The 17,941-nt window shown below is 46.5% G+C and overlaps 1 protein-coding gene across 3 annotated transcripts in view; it reads left to right on the forward strand.

Annotated features, from left to right (window-relative positions):
- The window catches only part of Banf2 (BANF family member 2), a 39,874-nt gene extending 23,537 nt beyond the window's left edge, over positions 1-16,337 (forward strand). Inside the window, exons 2-4 of one of the 3 annotated variants that reach the window (XM_028893277.2) lie at positions 4,010-4,151; positions 6,846-6,974; positions 16,138-16,337. In XM_028893277.2, coding sequence (XP_028749110.1) covers positions 6,849-6,974; positions 16,138-16,284 — 273 coding nt within the window. In that variant the 5' untranslated portion in view covers positions 4,010-4,151; positions 6,846-6,848 and the 3' untranslated portion in view covers positions 16,285-16,337. The remainder of the gene's footprint in view (positions 1-4,009; positions 4,152-6,845; positions 6,975-16,137) is intronic. The other 2 variants (XM_037205263.1, XM_028893278.2) reach the window with 2 other exon arrangements.
- The last annotated feature ends 1,604 nt before the right edge of the window (positions 16,338-17,941 follow it).

The raw sequence follows: 17,941 nt of genomic DNA on the forward strand, positions 1-17,941 counted from the left end.
TTGAAAATGACCTTTAAATAGTATGGAGTTTGCGAGGGGAGGTAGTTCCTTTGGGAATTGTGATTAAATCCCACTGACTCCTTTATTATTTAAGCAGGGGACTGGCTGAGTGTCTCAAACCAGAATTGACTGAGGTCATTCCTTGCCAGTGTGTCCTCCCCGAGCAGTCCTTTGTGGTTCAGAATGCAGCCACTGAGAGAACACCTGTAATCGGAGGGTCTTCCCTAGCAGGGAAATCAAACAGAAGTCATTTGTAAAAATCTTCACATGAGTATAATGTGCGGTCAAGTTTAATGCAAAAGCGCGCGCCTTTAATCCCAGCACTCGGGAGGCAGAGGCAGGTGGATCTTGTGAGTTCAAGGCCAGCCTGGTCTCCAAAGCAAGTTCTAGGAAAGGCACAAAGCTACACAGAGAAACCCTGTCTCGAAAAACCAAAAAAAAAAAAAAAAAAAAAAAATGAAATTGGGTCACTATGTAATACAGCGTTTCTGCTTCTGGATCTGTACCCCAAAGAGCTAGATTCAGGACTTCATAGGCACACTTACGTTCTCATGTTCATGCCAGCAATCCTCACAGAGGTCAAATATTTTCCATCCTTAAAAATGATGGCCCCTCTAGTACAAGCCACAGGTATAGGTGAACCCTGAAGACATTATGCTGAGTAAAACTTCACAAAAGGATGCTGTGAGATTCCATGTATATACGGTGTCTAGATCATAGGAATGGAAAGCAAACAATTGAAGGCCAGGGTGTAGGCAAGGGAGGATGGGGGAGTCTTTGTTCATGGATATGGAGGCTCTGTTTGTAGAATGAAGAGGTTCAGAGATGGGTTGCACATCAACGTGGAAACACTCACCACTTCTGAACTACACATGTAAAGAGGGTTAAATGACAATTTTAAAAACACTTTTTATTACATTCATTGGGATTGGGGCATACATGTCACGAAAACACATGTGGAGGCCAGAGGATAATTTATGAGAGTCAGTTCTTTCCTCTTCCCATGTAGAAAGAACTCAGGTCATCAGGCTTTGTGGCAACTGCCTTTACCCCCTTTGAACCATCTCATCAGGCCAAGACAGCAGTTTTATGTAATACATAGCATAAAAGGAATGTGTAACATTATGTGGTGATTTGCTCAATGTGTGACCTGTAGACCAGCAATCCTAGTCCCTTGTGGAGCCTGTTGCAAACACAGACCCCAAGGTCCATCCCATGCCTGTGGTGTTTTCAACAAGGCTCCAGGTTGTCCCTGCGCAGACTTTGAAAGAAGCCTGTCTGTGCTGGACTATTAGAAGATGATGTTTGACTCTCAACATCTGCTCTTCTCTTCTGCCCTTCCTATCAGGAAGCTGCCGTTGGCTGAGCTTCAGGGAGACTGAGCTCATCACCCTGTGATGATCTCTTTCTAGGCCAATGGCATGGTGGGGAGGGAGGTGGCCATATTGTCTGATTCTAGGTCTTGAAACTAAGAGAAGGTGATGTCCCTTTAGGAACACTCAAGGAGAAATGGAGCCACCTTCCTTTGGGCAGAAGGGATCAGAGAAAATTCTGTCAGCATCTTGAACCCAGAGGACAGAAAACCTGGTCCTGATGAGACTATTAAGACACCAATTGACAAAATCCCAAATCTCTGTCATCAGAAGCTTTTTTGGTTATGTGAGATTGGGAGTGGATCTACTGTCTAAGAGTGTTTGAATCCATATTTTCTATTATTTATAGCCTGGGGTCTCTAACCTCATCACTATTGACATTTAGGGCCGAAGACTTCCTTTTTAAAAGCAATGCGTTTTTAAAATATGTACAAAGCAGTGTTTCATTATGACATTTTCACACATGTATATAACATACTTTGATCACATTCTCCCTGACACCTCCTCCCCCTCCTCCTGTTCCCTTCTTTTTCTCACATAGTCCCCCCTCTACTTTTTTTTTCAATCTGACACTGCACATGAGAGAATGCATGCAATATTTGTCTGCATCTGGGTTTTTTGTTTAACAGGATGATCCCCAGTTGTGTCTATTTTCCCACAGCAAATGACGTAATGACTGAACAAAACCCCATTGTGTATACAGACCTCATTTTTTATGTATTCATCTGTTGGTAAGCATCTAAGCTGGTTCCGTATCCTGGCTGTTGTGAATAGCGCTAGAGTAAGCATGGGTGAGCAGGTGTCTCTGTGGCCTGCTGACTTAGATTCCCTCAGGTCTCTGTCCAGGAGTGGTAGATATATTTGGGTCATGTGGTAATTCTGTTTTTATTTTTTGAGGAATTTCCAAACAACCACTTTCATAGTGATTGGGTTGATTACATTCCCAATCAAATCGTGTGTAGTGGCTTAGGACCAAACAATTATCATTATTAGTAATAACAGAACCATCTCACAGTATTTATTGTCCCCTGGTAATAATATAAAGGTCATTAAAGTAATAGGGAGGAATGGCTTAGAACTGTTCTCCCAGTTCTAAACAGTTGAGCTGCCTTTCCTACAGCAGCTCTAGTCCTTACAGCTTCTAGTAGATACTTTGTAGCAGAATTCTAGCCCTTTTAGCGTGGTCCCACCTCGTTTTCTGTAGTTCCTTCAGACTCTTTTACATTATGTAATAGGAGAATCAAGTACTTGTCCAAACCAGTAACAACTCTCATCTACATCTTCAAGTAAAATGTGTGTGGTGGTCTGTAGAGTAACACTTGAACCTGGGCGCTCTCTCTCTCTCCTCTCTCCTCTCTCCCTCTCTCCCTCTCTCCCTCTCTCCTCCCCTAAAGGCCAGGTTCATGCTTATAAAGGGAAAGTACCCATATGAGAATTGACTGGGGTACCCTAAAATCTCTGAAAGAACCCCCTAGCCACTGGAGTCTCCTCTTTCCAAACAGCTCCTCTCTCTTCCAGTACCCCATCTCCCGAGTCTACCCCAGCCTGCCTTCCTCTCACCTACCATTGGTTCTTCATCTGTCTGTGCTTTCACCACTATCCCAGATAATTCTAGATTGTGGGGACTGTCCTGAGCAAGTTTTCTAGTGTTTGTGGACTCGCCCATTAGATGCCAGTAGTGTCCCCCTACCCACTGGCCTCCCATTTTGACAATCAAGAATTACTCCTTTGCGGGTTCAAGTCCCACCAGAGTCGCCAAAAAAAAAAAAAAAAAAAAAAAGAATTACTCCTGTGGGGGGCTGGAGCGATGGCTCAAGTGGTTATAGAGCACTGACCGCTCTTCCAGAGGACCCAGGTTCAATTCCCAGCTCCCACATGGCAGCTCACAACTCTCTTTAATTCCAGCTCCAGACAATCTGACACCCATGGCAAAACACCAATGCACATTAAATAAATAAATAATTGATAAAATAAAATAAAACCTCTGCTTTACACTGGCATTTAAAACAAACAAGCACACAAAAAAGAATTACTTCTGTGGAGCCAATTCACCTGAGCAAGATCCACTGAAGTTACCCTAAAGAACACCAAGACCTTTCACTGCCATCCCTGCTGTGGGCCTAGAGAGGAGACACGCTCCTGCCATCTCCTTAGAGGTGTTTGGAGGTATTTCAAGGCGCTGAGTGGGTTCAGCTGTGGGAAAAACAAACACAGAAATTGTTCGGGTCTTTGATGGGGCTGGCACACTGATAACATTGTTGTAGTTTCCATTTGTTGTTAGGTATGGTGGGGGAGGTTTATCTTACCAGATGGCTAAGGTGGATAGTAGGTGGAATTTTCCCTCAGCAAAGTTAGCATGGCCCATGGGACTTCCAAGCTATTCCTCATTCAGAAATCCTGAGCCTGGCCTGCGCCGGAGCAGACCACTAATTCCAACCATTAGCTTGTAGATCCAAGGGTGCTGAGGAGTTCATCTGCTAATGCTGGCCCTAAGCAGTCTTTTGTATTAGGAAACAACACACAGATAAAAAGAGGTTGAAGCCCTCCGCGTCATGGTTAGGGTTCAGGCGTCTACAGATCTGAGTAGCAGTGTGAGATGACCCTCCACAGCCTCTCCTGTCTTCTCTCCTTCCTAGGGTCTACTGACACACAGAGCCCTCTAAAATTAGAGCCTTCCGGATCCATCTTTTCTTGTAGAGTTTGCTTTCAACTTTAAGGTGTTCCAAAACGAACCGGAGGACAAGGAGGCTTACAAGAGGAGAACTGCTTGGCACAAAGGTCAGGAGGGTGGAGACGGGAATGGAGAGGCTGGATGTATCTGATCACACGTTTATGTTGTCAAGAGTCTACCATGTGTCAGTCAAGGTACCCTAAGCACCAGGCTGCGGTGGGGAGAGAAGGCCATGAGGAGGCAACAGCAGCCCTTGGGTCCTCATGATCTACTGAGGATTTCTGTGGTAGATGTTCTCTTGCCCTGTTCTGATGCTGGGTAATCATCCCTAGCAACATGGTAAACATCCCAGGTTTTGACCCAGCACCCCAGACCCAGGCAGCTCAAGAGCTTCGCAATCCTAGAGGAAGTACATGCACGTCAGGCCAGAACTTCTATTATAGGGCCTCGGGTATGACAATATGGACTACAGAAACCATTTGTTAAGGCTTTGTAGGGAAAAATAACTCTGTTTTCTTTTTGGAAGGGGGTCCTGCTTGCAAAAGTCATGGTGGGCTCTAGTGCAACCAGCTTATCTCTGAGGAGAATTTAAGCTAAGACTTGAGCTGATGAACAAAGGCTGAGTCAAGAGAGCTATGTTGATCCAAACATGTCTGACCACTTTTAGACTTTTTGATAGCGTGTATGAGCCATTTAAAACTGGTTTTTCCCCCCTCACATCACAAACTGAAACAGAAATTGACATCGAGAAAAGGATTCTGCAATGAACAAGCCTCAAATGTGGGATCGGTTGAGAAGAGATGTTCATCCCAGCGCAGCAAGGAAGGTGGTGATCTTTGCTCAACTGGAAAACTGGCTGTGCTGAGACATTAGACCTTGTGCTGACAGAGCCGTGATAGGAGGCAATGCATATTCCCCAAATTCCCTAGCTTTGAGGGTTTAACCCAGGGTGTTGTGAATGCCAGGCAAGGTGTTCTATCATGTGTGTTAATCTGACTAGATTAGAAGGTGTCCAGAACTGGTGTCCGTGGGGTGTTATCGGAGAAGATGGACACATAGGCAAGGACAGGGACGGGGCTGACCTGAATACAGGTGATCCCGTTCAATTGGCTGATGGCTGGGGTCGAATAAAGCTGGGTGGGAAGGAAGTCAGGGGCATAGGTAACTCTCCTCTTCTTGAGCGAGTGTAACAATATCTGACACAGTTTCAGAAACACTTCAGTCCATTGAGGCCGGAAAAGCATGATGGGAGCCGCTCTTGGTAGTGGGAGTGCCTGGCAAGGACTCCTCACATTGTAGCAGACTGAAAAGCTGAGAACACACGCCCGAAGCAGTGGAGGGTCTGACCTTCAAAGGCCCCCACCCCTTGTGACCTAGTTTCTTCAGCCAAAGCCCTTCCTCCTAACGGCTCCACGGCCTTCAAAATAGTACCCCAAGCTGGGGACCATTCGTTCAAAATATGAGCTGGTGGGGGGACATTTCAAACTGTGACAGAGTCCAGAGCATGAGGAGTTGTTTTTTTGTTTGTTTGCTGGTGGGTGGTTTCGAATGTTTGCTTTAGTTTGGAGATCTCTCCCAGGGCCTCATGGCCACCAGGCAAGTGTCTTACCGCTGAGTGCCACTCCCAGCCCCTGTGTGGACATCTCACAGGAGGGGCTCAGGATAAGGGCTGTGACAGCAGTCTTGATAAAGAAGTGGGATTGCCTCGATTGTACCACATCCAACCTCAGCCTGGACTTTGGCTCTTTATGATGCCTTATCTGCCAACCATCACAGAGTTTGATAAAAGCTAAAACACAAGGCTGACAAAAAAAATCAGGTGGCTAAGAGAGAGGACAGGTTAGTTAGCCAACGAAAGCAGTTCTTTAAAAAAAAATGTGTTACCTTATGACATTTTCTTTACATTTTTCTTTACATGTATCATTGGTGTGGTGGTGGGTACATGTGCTACGGTAGGCATAAGGAAGTCGGAAGACTACTTCATTTCTGTTACTGTGGCAAATCATGGACAAAAAGCAACCTGGGGAGGAAAAGATTTATTTCAGCTTACAATTCCAGGTTGCCATCATGAGGGGATGTCAAGGAAGGAACTCAGCAGCTAGTCACACCTCGCCCACAGTCAAGAGCAGAGCAGAGAGAAAAGACAGCACTCAAGCTACCTGCCTGCTCAGCTAGCTTCCTTCTGTTTTACACCAGTCAGCAGCCTTTGCCTAGGGAACAGAGCCACCCACAGTGGGCCAGGTCCTCCTACGTCAATGAACGATACATTCCCCTCTAGACATACATGCCCATGGGCTAGCCTGATCTAGGCAATCCCTCATCCAGACTCTCTTCCCAGGTGACTCCTAATTGTGGCAAGTTGATCTTTAAAACTTAACCACTACACACTGGTTTAGAAGATTAAACTCAGGTCATCAGGCTGGTGGCCAGTGCCTTTACCCAGAGTCCTCTTACCAGCCTAACAATTGTTTCTGTGAGTGTGTTGGGTGAAAGAGATGGAAAGGAGCTTAGAGTTCTTAGCGTTTAGCTCGCCTTCACTTCACTTGTCATGGAGTTGCACTGATCTAACTCATCCACAGCCATCAGCACACTTCTCCTCCATCCAGGTAGGAAGGGAAGTGTAAAGGCCTCCAGCACAGGACAGCACACCTGGCATTTCAAAGTCCCCAGGAAATGTGGAATGATAGGCTCCAGCCTGCCATCTGTTGCCCTCCGTCACTTAGACAGAGGGACCTCCCCAATGTCCACTGTAGTATGAGCAATCAGACATCTAACCCTTTCTCCTTCCGTATCTGTTGCAGCAGATGGACCACATGTCTCCTAGGCTGAGAGCCTTCCTCTCTGAACCCATTGGGGAGAAGGATGTGGCCTGGGTGGACGGAGTCAGTCGGGAGCTTGCCATCAATTTGGTCACCAAAGGTTTCAACAAGGTACATTGTTTTTTCTTCCCTAACTCTTCTTTCTAAGCTGCCTTCCTCTAGCCAGATGGCAGCCCCTGCCGTGTGCCTCAGTGAGTGGCCATCAGAGAAAAAAGCTGCCTCTTGGCAGGATGCCACGGACTTCACGCCACTGACCTCATGTGCTTAGGAGTCTCCAAGGCTTGTAGATGATGGCAAATAGAATTGCTTCTGTGCAGAGCAGCCAAGGCTGACAGGGTCAGCTCAGTACTCAAACACCCAGGACTTGACAGAGCCAGGCCTGCTACAGAAACCTGGGACAGAGCTGTCAGGATGGATGACATGGGTGCACTCCCCACTTCCAGGGCAGGGTCTTCTTGCCTGTCTCTGTCCGGGCACCAGCATGACAATGGCATGTTGAGAGCCAGCAGTCTGGGAGCTCCACCTAGGTGAGGAGGTAAGAGTTATTCTAAGATTCGTTCCTAGCCTGAGAATGGCCTCAGGGATAGCCATTGGGATTGGAATGAATTAGTCTACTTTCCATTGCTATAACAAAATACTTGACTCTGGGGACTTTATAAAGAAAGGATTTCTACTTAGCTCATAGTTTTGGAGGTTAAAAGTCTGATATTGGGTGGCATTATGTGTTTGGCCTCTGGTGAGGACCCTCCCAGCCACATCACAGCATGGTATCATGGGCAGGAGCTGGTGTAAGGAGATCATAGGGTGAAATAGAAAGCCAGAGGGTGCAAAAGGACCATTCTGCTCTGTTTATTCCTTTGTTTTGGTGCTTTGTATTGAATTTAGCATTTGCTAAGCATGTCCTCCGCCATAAGCTATATCCCCAAGGCCCCATTCATGCCCCTTTTATACAAATTGCTCTCTTAAGAACTAATCAAGGTCCTATGAGAGCTATATTGTTCCCTTCCAAGGGCAATGCCATTAATGACCAAGTTATCCTCCACTAATATAACAAAAACATTTAAAGGCCCAGAACTGTTGCATGTGTATATGTGACTGACATTATACTTGTTTTGTACCCAACTCTTAACATCTGGGCCCATGGTTTCTGACTGGCATGCTGCACTGTACCTGTTATTATGTGTTGTGAATCTCACCGCCCTTACTCAGCCAAGTGAATATCCACTTCGTGGTACTGTCAGAGTGAGCTACATGGCTGAGGGGACTTGATGCTTTCTTCTCTGATAAATGGGGAGGACCATTCCCAAGCAGCTGAATGAAGGAGGCCATTCTGACTAAGGGAGAATTTTTAAATTACATAGCTTTTTCTTTAAAGAGGTGATCATTCTTTTCCTTTTATTATTATTATTTTTTTTACAATAGTTATTTTTCTCCTGGTTGTGACCAAATACCTAACAGAAAGGAAAGCTTGTTTTGTCTCATAGTTCAAAGTCATACAATCCTTATGGTAGGGAAGGCATGGTCTGCAATGTCACCAGGAAGCAGAGGAAGGAGAATGCCCATGCTCATCTGGCTTCCTCCTTTACCCTCCATCCATAGGGTGATGCAACTCATGTTCAGGGTGGATAGTCCTGCATTCAGTTCATTCTTTTTTAAAGCAACTTTACAGATAAGCTTAGAGGTGTGTCTCCTAGGGGATTCCAAATCCAGACATGTTGACAATGAAGATTAAGCAACACATTCCTCTACTGTGTATAGTACACACAGTGTGAAGTGTAGGGCCCAGTACATTTTTTACATAGATAGATATACCCATGTACCTACCACCTAGGTCCAGGGACTGGATACCTCCCAACTTCCTTCCAGATGGCCTCCAATACCTCCTCCCAAGCAGAGCACATCCCATCCCCAAAGGTGCCCATTGTTCTATTATCTACCATGTTTCCGTAATTGGGTTGTTCCTTTATGCTCAACATTTAAAAAATATTCTTATCGATGTATAATTGTGTGCAATGATTTTATCCCTTTTAAATCACTTAGAACTATGACTTTTGTCTGTTTATTCTTTTGAGATAGGGTTTGGGGATTCAGGCTGGCTTGCTCACCATTGTGTAGCCTAGGCTAGCTTCAAACTTGCGCTTCTTCTACCTGATTGTCCTGTATGTTACAGACATATGCCACTACACACAGCAGTTCTATGACTTTCTACAAATGCATGGTCAGGTAGCCATTACCCAAGACAAAGAGCAGCCCCAACTCTGCAGTCGTTCCCTGTGAAACAACATCCTCTTTCCCTGCCAACTTTCGCTTTGTTTTGTGGTATAGTCTTGCCTTCTCCTGCTGAACTCTGCTCTAAGTAAGGACTATAAGTAGAGAGACAGATGTGGTAGAGATAACAGAATGAGTGAATAAATAGACATGTTTCAGGTTCCTGACTCTGGCATACACAGGACTTTAGGGAATTCCTAGGGGTGTCTTAGTACATGGACAAGAACTCTCTTTATGCTTATGACCAACTGGCCAGCACGGTATCCAGCATTCCGCTCAGGGCCCTGAGCATTCCCAGAGCTACTGACTCCTGACACTGATGGGGGCTGGTAATTGTTGTCCTTTGATTTGAGTTTCTCAACCTTTAAAGGTCAGTGCAAATGGAGGCATGACCAGTGTGACCCAGTGGTAGTGCTTGCCCAGCACCTGAGAGGATCTGGGGTCCTCATCCAATACCACATTAAGATATAACACAACACAAAGTAATAAAGTCCAGTAAAATAAAAATGCAGTGCAGAGGCTTTGGGAGTTGGCTCTGTGAGATCCCCAGTGGGAATGAGAATGGCCACAGGTTGTACTGTCATAAACAACACAAGATTCATGCACTTATATCCAACAGGAAGGGACTTAGATTAAGATTTGGCAGTTATAAAAAAAAAAAAAAAAAAAGATTTGATAGTTATATTCTACATCAGCACCTGGGACCCATCAGACCCTGACTGAGCCCATAAGAGTACCCAGGAGGATGCTCAGGTGTGTCACCTACAAGGTGAACAAATGCATCAGGATGCTGATGGATCTGTGGGCACGGCCAGAATGACAGATCCGATCTAAGAAGGTTCCATAAGGCAGGAATCTCGGGGCTAGTCAATGAAAATGCAGCCCAAGGGGTACTCATTTTCTGCCCATGGGGGACCTACAGGGAGGAGGTCTTTCAGGGCCTCATTCCAACCTCTGTCTTTACCAGCCTCTGTTGAAGTGTGGCCATCATTTTCTTCCTCTTCTCTCCCCAGGCTGAGTTCTCGTCTTTGCCCTGAACAAATATTGCCTCAGGGGTCACACTTGTTTGCAAAACATTCTTGGCATTTTCCCAGGGGCAGTGGCTCTCTCAGCTCCTTTTGTGCCCTTGCTAAATGGCTAGCGGGATGCAGCTCCATGGGCTGCCCTCACACCTGCTTGCCTGGGCTCTGTACTAGGGCACCAGCTCTCTCCAGAGCCACCAGGCTGCTGAATGCACAGGGAACAAGAAATCATTAATTAGCCAGCAAGGATGCCCCCACACATCTATCGCCTCTCTAGGGGTGTGGCCTGAATTGAGCAGACATCTTCCCTAACACTCACCAGACCTTCTAGCACCTTCTCCCCTGCCCCTGTGCTGAGCTTCCTTCGCTTCAGCAGATGGCTGGCATGAAGAAACGGGACGTGTGTCTCCTCCTCTACCCCCAGAGCCTTGACTACAGCAGGCAGACTACTGGTCTACCCCTCATGGTTAAACCATGATCTTTAAAACTATTGATTATTCACAGGGTACAGGAGTGTATGCCTGTAGGCTCAGTGACCCGGGAGATTGAGACAAGAGAGTTATTTCAGCCTATAAATTCCAGACCAGCCTGGACAACACAGCGAAGCCCGGCTTCAAAAAGAAAACATGGGCCGGGGAGATGGCTGAAGGGGTAAATTATTTGCCATGCCTGAGCATGATCCCCTGAACTCATGCAAAGCGTGATGTGGTAGCATATGTCTGTCATATATGCACACAGCAAGTTGGGAGGCAGAAACAAGAGGCTTCTGTCTCACATAGTGGCAAACAAGACTGTCTCAAACTGGAAGGCAATGATTGACACCTGAGGTTGCCCTTTGACCTCTACATATGTGTGCTGCTGTAGCACATAAGTGCCCATGCACATGCCCTCTACACTTGCTTGCTCTCTCTTCCTCCTTTCTCTCACACACAAGATATTTTTTAAAGAAGGAAACATTAACTATTGACTCACCTGAACCTCTTCAGGGGCTCAGAGGCCAAAACATGTGACAGGTCTGGCTAGTTACTCAGCACTTGCAGTTCACTGGGGCAATCAACTCTTGCCTGAGGACCTAAATGCAAAATGGTAGCCACTGGCTCTATGTCTGCTAAACCCTTGTCTGCATGGAGATGGGCTAAAAACATCAAACATGCTCTTTGATGCTAAAGCCTTCCCCTAAAAAAGAATGTGAAACATCTCATAACATTTTTTTTATCGATTACATACTGAAATAATATTTTGAAAATATGGAAGAAAATAAAGTCTATCGTCAGAATGGATTTCGTCTTTTTCCTTCCCCCTTATTCCTTCTGTGGCCTCTAGAAGATTAAAATTACCTATGTGGCTGGCTCATTTACTGTTTCTCCTGGACAGCAGTGGTCAAGATTTAACAGTGGCGGGAGAGCTGCTGGGTGGGAAGGGATAATGTGAGCGGAAAAATCCATCATGCACATGGTGTCAGAGCTGCCACAGCCAGGCTGGAGCTCTGTCTCCCTACCCACTGCCTCACACACATAAAGTCAGACTGCAAGCATGAGCATCTGTGGACCCACCCTCTTCCAACCCGGGGTCCTTGAAGGGGGACCCTGGCGGCGGCGGCCAGTCTCATCCCAAAGTCCCTCTGTTGTAATGTGAAGAGAGGCCAGAAGGCTGAGCTCAGGACCAGGAGGCCCCAGGACTGCCAGTTGTTGCCTTCCTCATGTCCCCAGGTTTAAAGGCTGAACTGCTGAGGAATCCAGTTTCTCCTGTCCTCTGCTGGCATTGGACCCTAACCCTGACATATGAACCTTGCGAGGAACCAGTTACTTAAGCTTGGAGGCTACTCTGTGTAGTGTGGTGAGATAAAATACAAGGGATCCAGTGGAAGTTGAATTTGTAAAAATAAATGAATAATGTAATAATATGAACACGTCTGAGGAGCACAGAGAAGAGGCAAGAGGGCCAGAACCTGGATGGATTGAGCGCTCACACTGAAGACTCAGTGCTTTAAGCTTGGAGTGACTCAGAAACACTGGGTTGCAAGGGCACCCCTGGATACGTCTACTGAAGACCAAAGCGTGCATGTTTGTTGAAAGGAAACCAGAAGAGTACACAATCACAGACAGCAGTGTCTTGCAACAATGGGAGGTACACTCTGTATGGGGGCTTGGGAACTGTTGATCAAGGGCAAGGGAATGTGCTAGAAGCTTGATAATAAGAGAAGCCACGACAGCTCATCTCAGTCTGACAAGGCCAGGTGCCATGACGAAGGGTCAGCATTTTAATGAGGGCAGACTAGGGCCAGCTACCTGGTTTTGCAGAGCCCAATGCAGAATGACAAGATGAGATCTTTTTAAATGTATCAAGGCTTATCACTTCCCAGTCCTTGGGCAGAACTCAAGTGTAAATGTATCAAGACAGCATAGCATTAAAAGGAGTCTACGGACAAACGTTCTGTGTGCAGGGTCCCAGGCAGCTACAGGGATCAGCCTCTGGGCAGATTCAAATCGCTGCAGTTTAACAAGGACTCTAGCCGTAAGAGACCAGTTCACACAACTTGGGGGAAGACCCCGGCAGAGTTTCCCTGGGTGGACTTGGAGTTGAGAGCAAGTCCGCCCTTGAGCCGCCATCTGTCACTGCAGGAAGAAATGTATGTCCCAGGCTGTGGCATGGCCACTGGCCAGGGTGACAGAAAGTAGAAAGTCCTGCCTGGGGGTCTGTGTTTCTGTACCACCCTCCTTGCCTCAGGGTTTCTGGTCAGGGGTTCATTTTCTAGAGGTAGTAGGGGAACCAAAAAGGCATTGGTTGGTCAAGACCAGAGTCCTAGACTCTTGTGACACCCTCAAGGATAAAGCAAGAAGGCACTCCATCTCTGGGCTCTCTGGAAGGTGCCAGCGTGGGACTCCAGGGAAAGCCCAGAAGGATGGAGTCTCAGATTGCAACTTGGCTCAGAGACCCTTCTCCCTGCCACGTTCCTGGAAAGCTTGCCTGGGTCCCGCCTGCCACACATTCCTGGGCTTCCTGGCCGCTGAGCGCTGCAGGCTACAGAGGCTCTGATTACCACACCAGCTGAAGCCGTGGCCAGCCTCAGAAACAGGCAGAGGATGCCTTCGTCTCCAGACTGGACTACAGATGGCTGGAATATGGAAGAAGAGGGTGGGCAGAGGAGGGAGTCTCAACCTCTCAACAAGGGACACCATCTAAAGAATGGGTGGGCAGAACACCCATGAGAATCAAACGGATTGATTTAATACGTGTCGGGGTCTCCAGCATCGGGTGACCCGCCAAAGGGCTCAAAAGTATCACTTGCTATTTGTCAATTTTTTTTTTCCTCCTGGTGCTGAGGACCTTGTGCCTTCGAGGGAAGAATTCTACTACTGACTAAATCCCTAAGCCCTGCAGCGTGTTGTTACAAATCTCACTGACAGTTCTTCTCCTGGGGAGCTCCGTGTATACCCTGTTGTACCACCCAGGCACTTCTACAACCGCAGCACAGGCCTCGGTGACCACTTAGTGAGCTCCAGGGCTGCGACATCACGATTTAAAACCATCTCAGCAAAAATAGGAGGACGCTGATAAAAAAGGAGATTGTGCTAAGACACTGGGTTTGGTTTTGTATTTTTTTTTTTTAAATAAAGTTGTGCCTTAAAATCACTGCAAGTCCATGGCTCCTTTCTCTTTTCAACAACTGAGCAATATCTAAAATTAAGCCCTGAAGGGCAGCAGGGAGCTCAGTGGTAGAGTACTTGTCGAGTGTGTGCAAAGCCCTGGGTTTATCCCAGCTCCACTGCAAAAAAGTAAAATAAAACCTACAAACTCTAATGTTCGAGCACCTTTTGTGACTAGGATTCAGCTTTTATTCGATTTCATGCACACACACACACACACACAACACACACACACACATTTATATAGCCCCTTTGATTAAGATGAAATTTGCTTTGTTTTATGTAATGGAAAGTCAACACAGAGCCAACGGCAGGTTTTCCTAGGAAGGACTTGGAACTTGAAGGTATGGATGGAAGCTGAATCTCCTTCATTCCTAGCTAGAGAGAGAGCCTTTAAACCAGGCCCCAGCGATGGGTAGATAGTGCGACCTGAAATCTAGCCTCTGCTGTGTAGTAGCTATCTCATCCAGGGCTCTACTGTCTTGCTCCTTGGTAATAACAGTCTGGTGAAGATGTGAGAGCTGTGGGGGGCAAGCAGGCAGAAAACTCGTGACTACAAAATTGCTGTAGAACCAGGAATCAGGGTGCACTTAATATCTATACCTTCTATGTGTTTTACATTTCCCTTTTTGTTCTGGGGTGTGTGTGTATTACATGCACATGGGTGTACATGCAGAGGCTGGGGCAGGACGTCAGCTGTCCTGTTCTACTCTGTCTTACTTTCTTGAAAGAGGGTCTTCACTGAATCTGTAGCCAGGCAGCTGGCCAGCAAGCCCCAGCAAACTCTGACCCCACAGTGCTAGGGTTCGAGGTCCGTGTGTGACCACAGCCAGCTTTTTATGTGGGCATTCAGGACTTGAACTCGGGGCCTCAGGCTTGCACAGAAAATGTTCTTATTCACTGGCCATTTCCCCAGTCTCTAATTTTTTAAATTAAGTTTTGGAGTTAACATTCCAAGTAACCGCTCCTGCGGTGGCATTTTCATATATCTGTGCCATTATACTCTGCTCATGTGTTTTTTTATCCACAGACATTCTCGGGAATTACATTATCAGGAGCTCCCAGAGAAACAGGACCAGGAGATTATATATAATTATTAGAGGAGATTTGTTTATTATTTATTTTCGCACAATTGGAGCCTCTGCCTTGTCTGTCCACAGACTGGAGAGACAGGGAAATTGGTAGCTTGTCGCTCAGTCTGTGAAGCAGAAAAGCTCATTCAGAGAGAGAGAGAGAAAAGAGAGAGAGAGGCTAGTGATACAGCTCCAGTCTGAGGCTTGAAAAAGAGGGTCAAGGTTAAGCATGATTTTGCCGCCTGTGCTGTTCCCTCGGGGATGACTCTCCTCAGCATGTGTCTTCCCTTGCCTTCCCATTTGACACACTCTCAGGCAGGGCAGAGCAGTGCTGGGCCTCAGATTCTGTGACTCTCCTTTCCCGCTGAGATACCACGATCACACAGGTAGTTTGCCGGGCCAAATGCATGCTACCGTGCCCTTCCCCCACCAGCCACACCTGCAGTTCTCAAGCGAGAAAGATTTCTCCAGCAATATCTGGAAATCCTTATGATGTCTTCTGTCTTGGGACCTGGGGGTGGCAGATGCTGTTAAAGGTCCCGCAGTCCACAGGACAGTCCCCACAGTGTAGAATCATCCAGCGTGCTAGGAGGGAGCGCTGCGGTTGAAGCGCCCTATATTCCGGCCGTCGAGAAAGCAGTGGGCTAAGGAGTCACACTCTAGCTCCGGCTTTGGATGTGTTTTGAAGAAGGAACTACTCGGATGGCAGAAGTAGCTCAGTAGTTGAGTACTTGCCTAGCACATTGCAAGGCCTGGATTTAGTCCACCGTGTGCACATACACACACACATCACCACCACCACCACCCCCCCACCACCACCAGAGAAAAGATTAAATGACCAGCCTAAAAGGAGTTCAGAGGTATGCTCACCACCTACGCCCTATCCCCCCAAGACACTGTCATGGCCCAACCTCATCTGGGAGCCCATTAGAAATGGAGATTCTGGGATCCCGCCCTTGTTTTAGATACTGAGTCAGAAACTTCTCTTTTATAAGATCCCAGAGAATTTTTTCAAGTTTAAGGAAAGGCCTAGTTGTCACTGCAGGATGACAGTCCCTAGACCAGGCCTAAGAGAAGCATGTGATTAACTTGACCTCACCTTTCCCCAGGGCTTGTCAGGAGTTGACCTGACAAGGGATTCTTCCCGTCTGACCCACACCCCAACCTTTGATTGACAGCTGAGTACTGATGGCAGGAAGAGGCCAGGCACATCAGAGTGGGATTCTGGTAACCCTGTCTTCCTCCCTCCTGACCCTCTTCGCAGGCCTACATCCTGCTGGGACAGTTCCTTCTGATGCACAAGAATGAGGCAGAATTCCAGAGGTGGATGATCTGCTGTTGTGGTGCCACGGAGTACGAAGCCCGCCAGAGCTCCACCTGCCTGAAGGAGTGGTGTGCCTGCTTCCTGTAAACACCCTGGCCTGGCTGCTCTACCCCAGATAAATGATACCATCACCATCTACACCCAGGCTCCAGCTGTTGCTAGTGTTTCTAATTTTATTATCATTTATGTATTAAGTGTCTGTGTGCATGAGTGTGTCTGTGTGTGTATATGTGTGAGTGTGTGAGTGTGTGTGTGTGTGTGTGTGTGTGTATGTGTGAGTGTGTGTGTGTGTGTGTGTGTGTGTGTGTGTGTGATATACTAGTGTACCTGTTGGGGGGAGTGCTGATTGACACCAGAAGTTGGCACAGCTATCCTTTTTTAGACAAGGTCTCTCACTGAACTTGGAGCTCACTAATTGGGCAAGACTAGCTGGCCATCAAGTATCAGGAATCCTCCTGTCTCTAGACACATACCACCATACCAGATTTCATTTGATGTGGGTGCAAGGGATCCAAATTCAGGTCCTCCTATTTGTGTGGTATCTTAGTTAAGGTTTCTATTGAAGAGACACTATGACCATGGCAACTTTTATAAAGGAAAATATTGAGTTGGGATTGGCTTATAATTTCAGAGGTTTAGTCCATTATCATCATGGTGAAGTATGGCGGCACACAGGCAGGCATGGTGCTAAAGAAGAAGCTGAGAGTTCAACATCTGGATCAGCAGGCATCAGGAAGAGAATGTCACACTGGGCATGACTTGAGCATCTGAGACCTGAAAGCTAGCCTCCATTGACACACTTCCTCCAGCAAAGCCACAGCTCCTAATAGAGCTACTCCCTATGGGATTATGGGGGCCATTTTTATTCAACCACTACATGTGACAAATACTTTACTGACTGAACCATCTCCCCAATTTTTACACACACACACAGACACACACACACACACAGTTTAATTTGTTTGTTTGTTTGTTGAGACAAGAGTTTTCTTTTCTAACTCAGGCTGGATTGGAACTCACTATGTAACCTTAGCTGGCCTCAAACTTCCAAGTTGTGATTACAGGCATGAGCCACCATGTGTGGCTTTTCCTTAATGATGCATGAGCATCTTAAGGGTTTATGAATGTAAGAAAACCCAAACTCACCTTGAAACACACCCAGAAACCACCATCACTCTCTTTAGATGATATAATGCCAAATCGAACTCTCCAAAACTTATGTGATACTAGGCTTAGTTTTTCTTAAATGAGCATTAAAGTTCCAGTGCCTTAGTCACTGATTGCTATATAGCAAATTACCCCTATACACAACAGCTTAAAACAAACGAACTGAAAAAGAAGTCTGCTACAGGTAGAGTGAGTGACCTGGCGATCAGCATCTGGAATGGGGTGGAAGGATGGCACAACTGTACTGTGCAAGTCTAGAAACATTTGAGCCCCCAGAGCCCCCATAACAGTGGAAGGAGGCAAACAATCCCCCAAAGTTGACCTGGCATGCTCGCTGAGGCACACACGCACCACACACAGTAATATAACAATACCAATTTTAAAAGTCTGAAATGCTTCCAACTTGGATTTCTCATTCTGGAACATTTCAGATTTAGGGGTTTTGAATTAAGAATATGCAAGCCGTCTTAAATCTGAACTCTAAAATTGGAAATACCTCTGGTCTAAGTATTCTGGATTAGGACTTCTCAGCCTGTGTACAAGGTCCTAAGGGATAAGACTCAGAAGGTAACTCAGC

The sequence above is a fragment of the Peromyscus leucopus genome, chromosome 4 (assembly GCF_004664715.2).
Source record: "Peromyscus leucopus breed LL Stock chromosome 4, UCI_PerLeu_2.1, whole genome shotgun sequence".
Classification (NCBI taxonomy): domain Eukaryota; kingdom Metazoa; phylum Chordata; class Mammalia; order Rodentia; family Cricetidae; genus Peromyscus; species Peromyscus leucopus.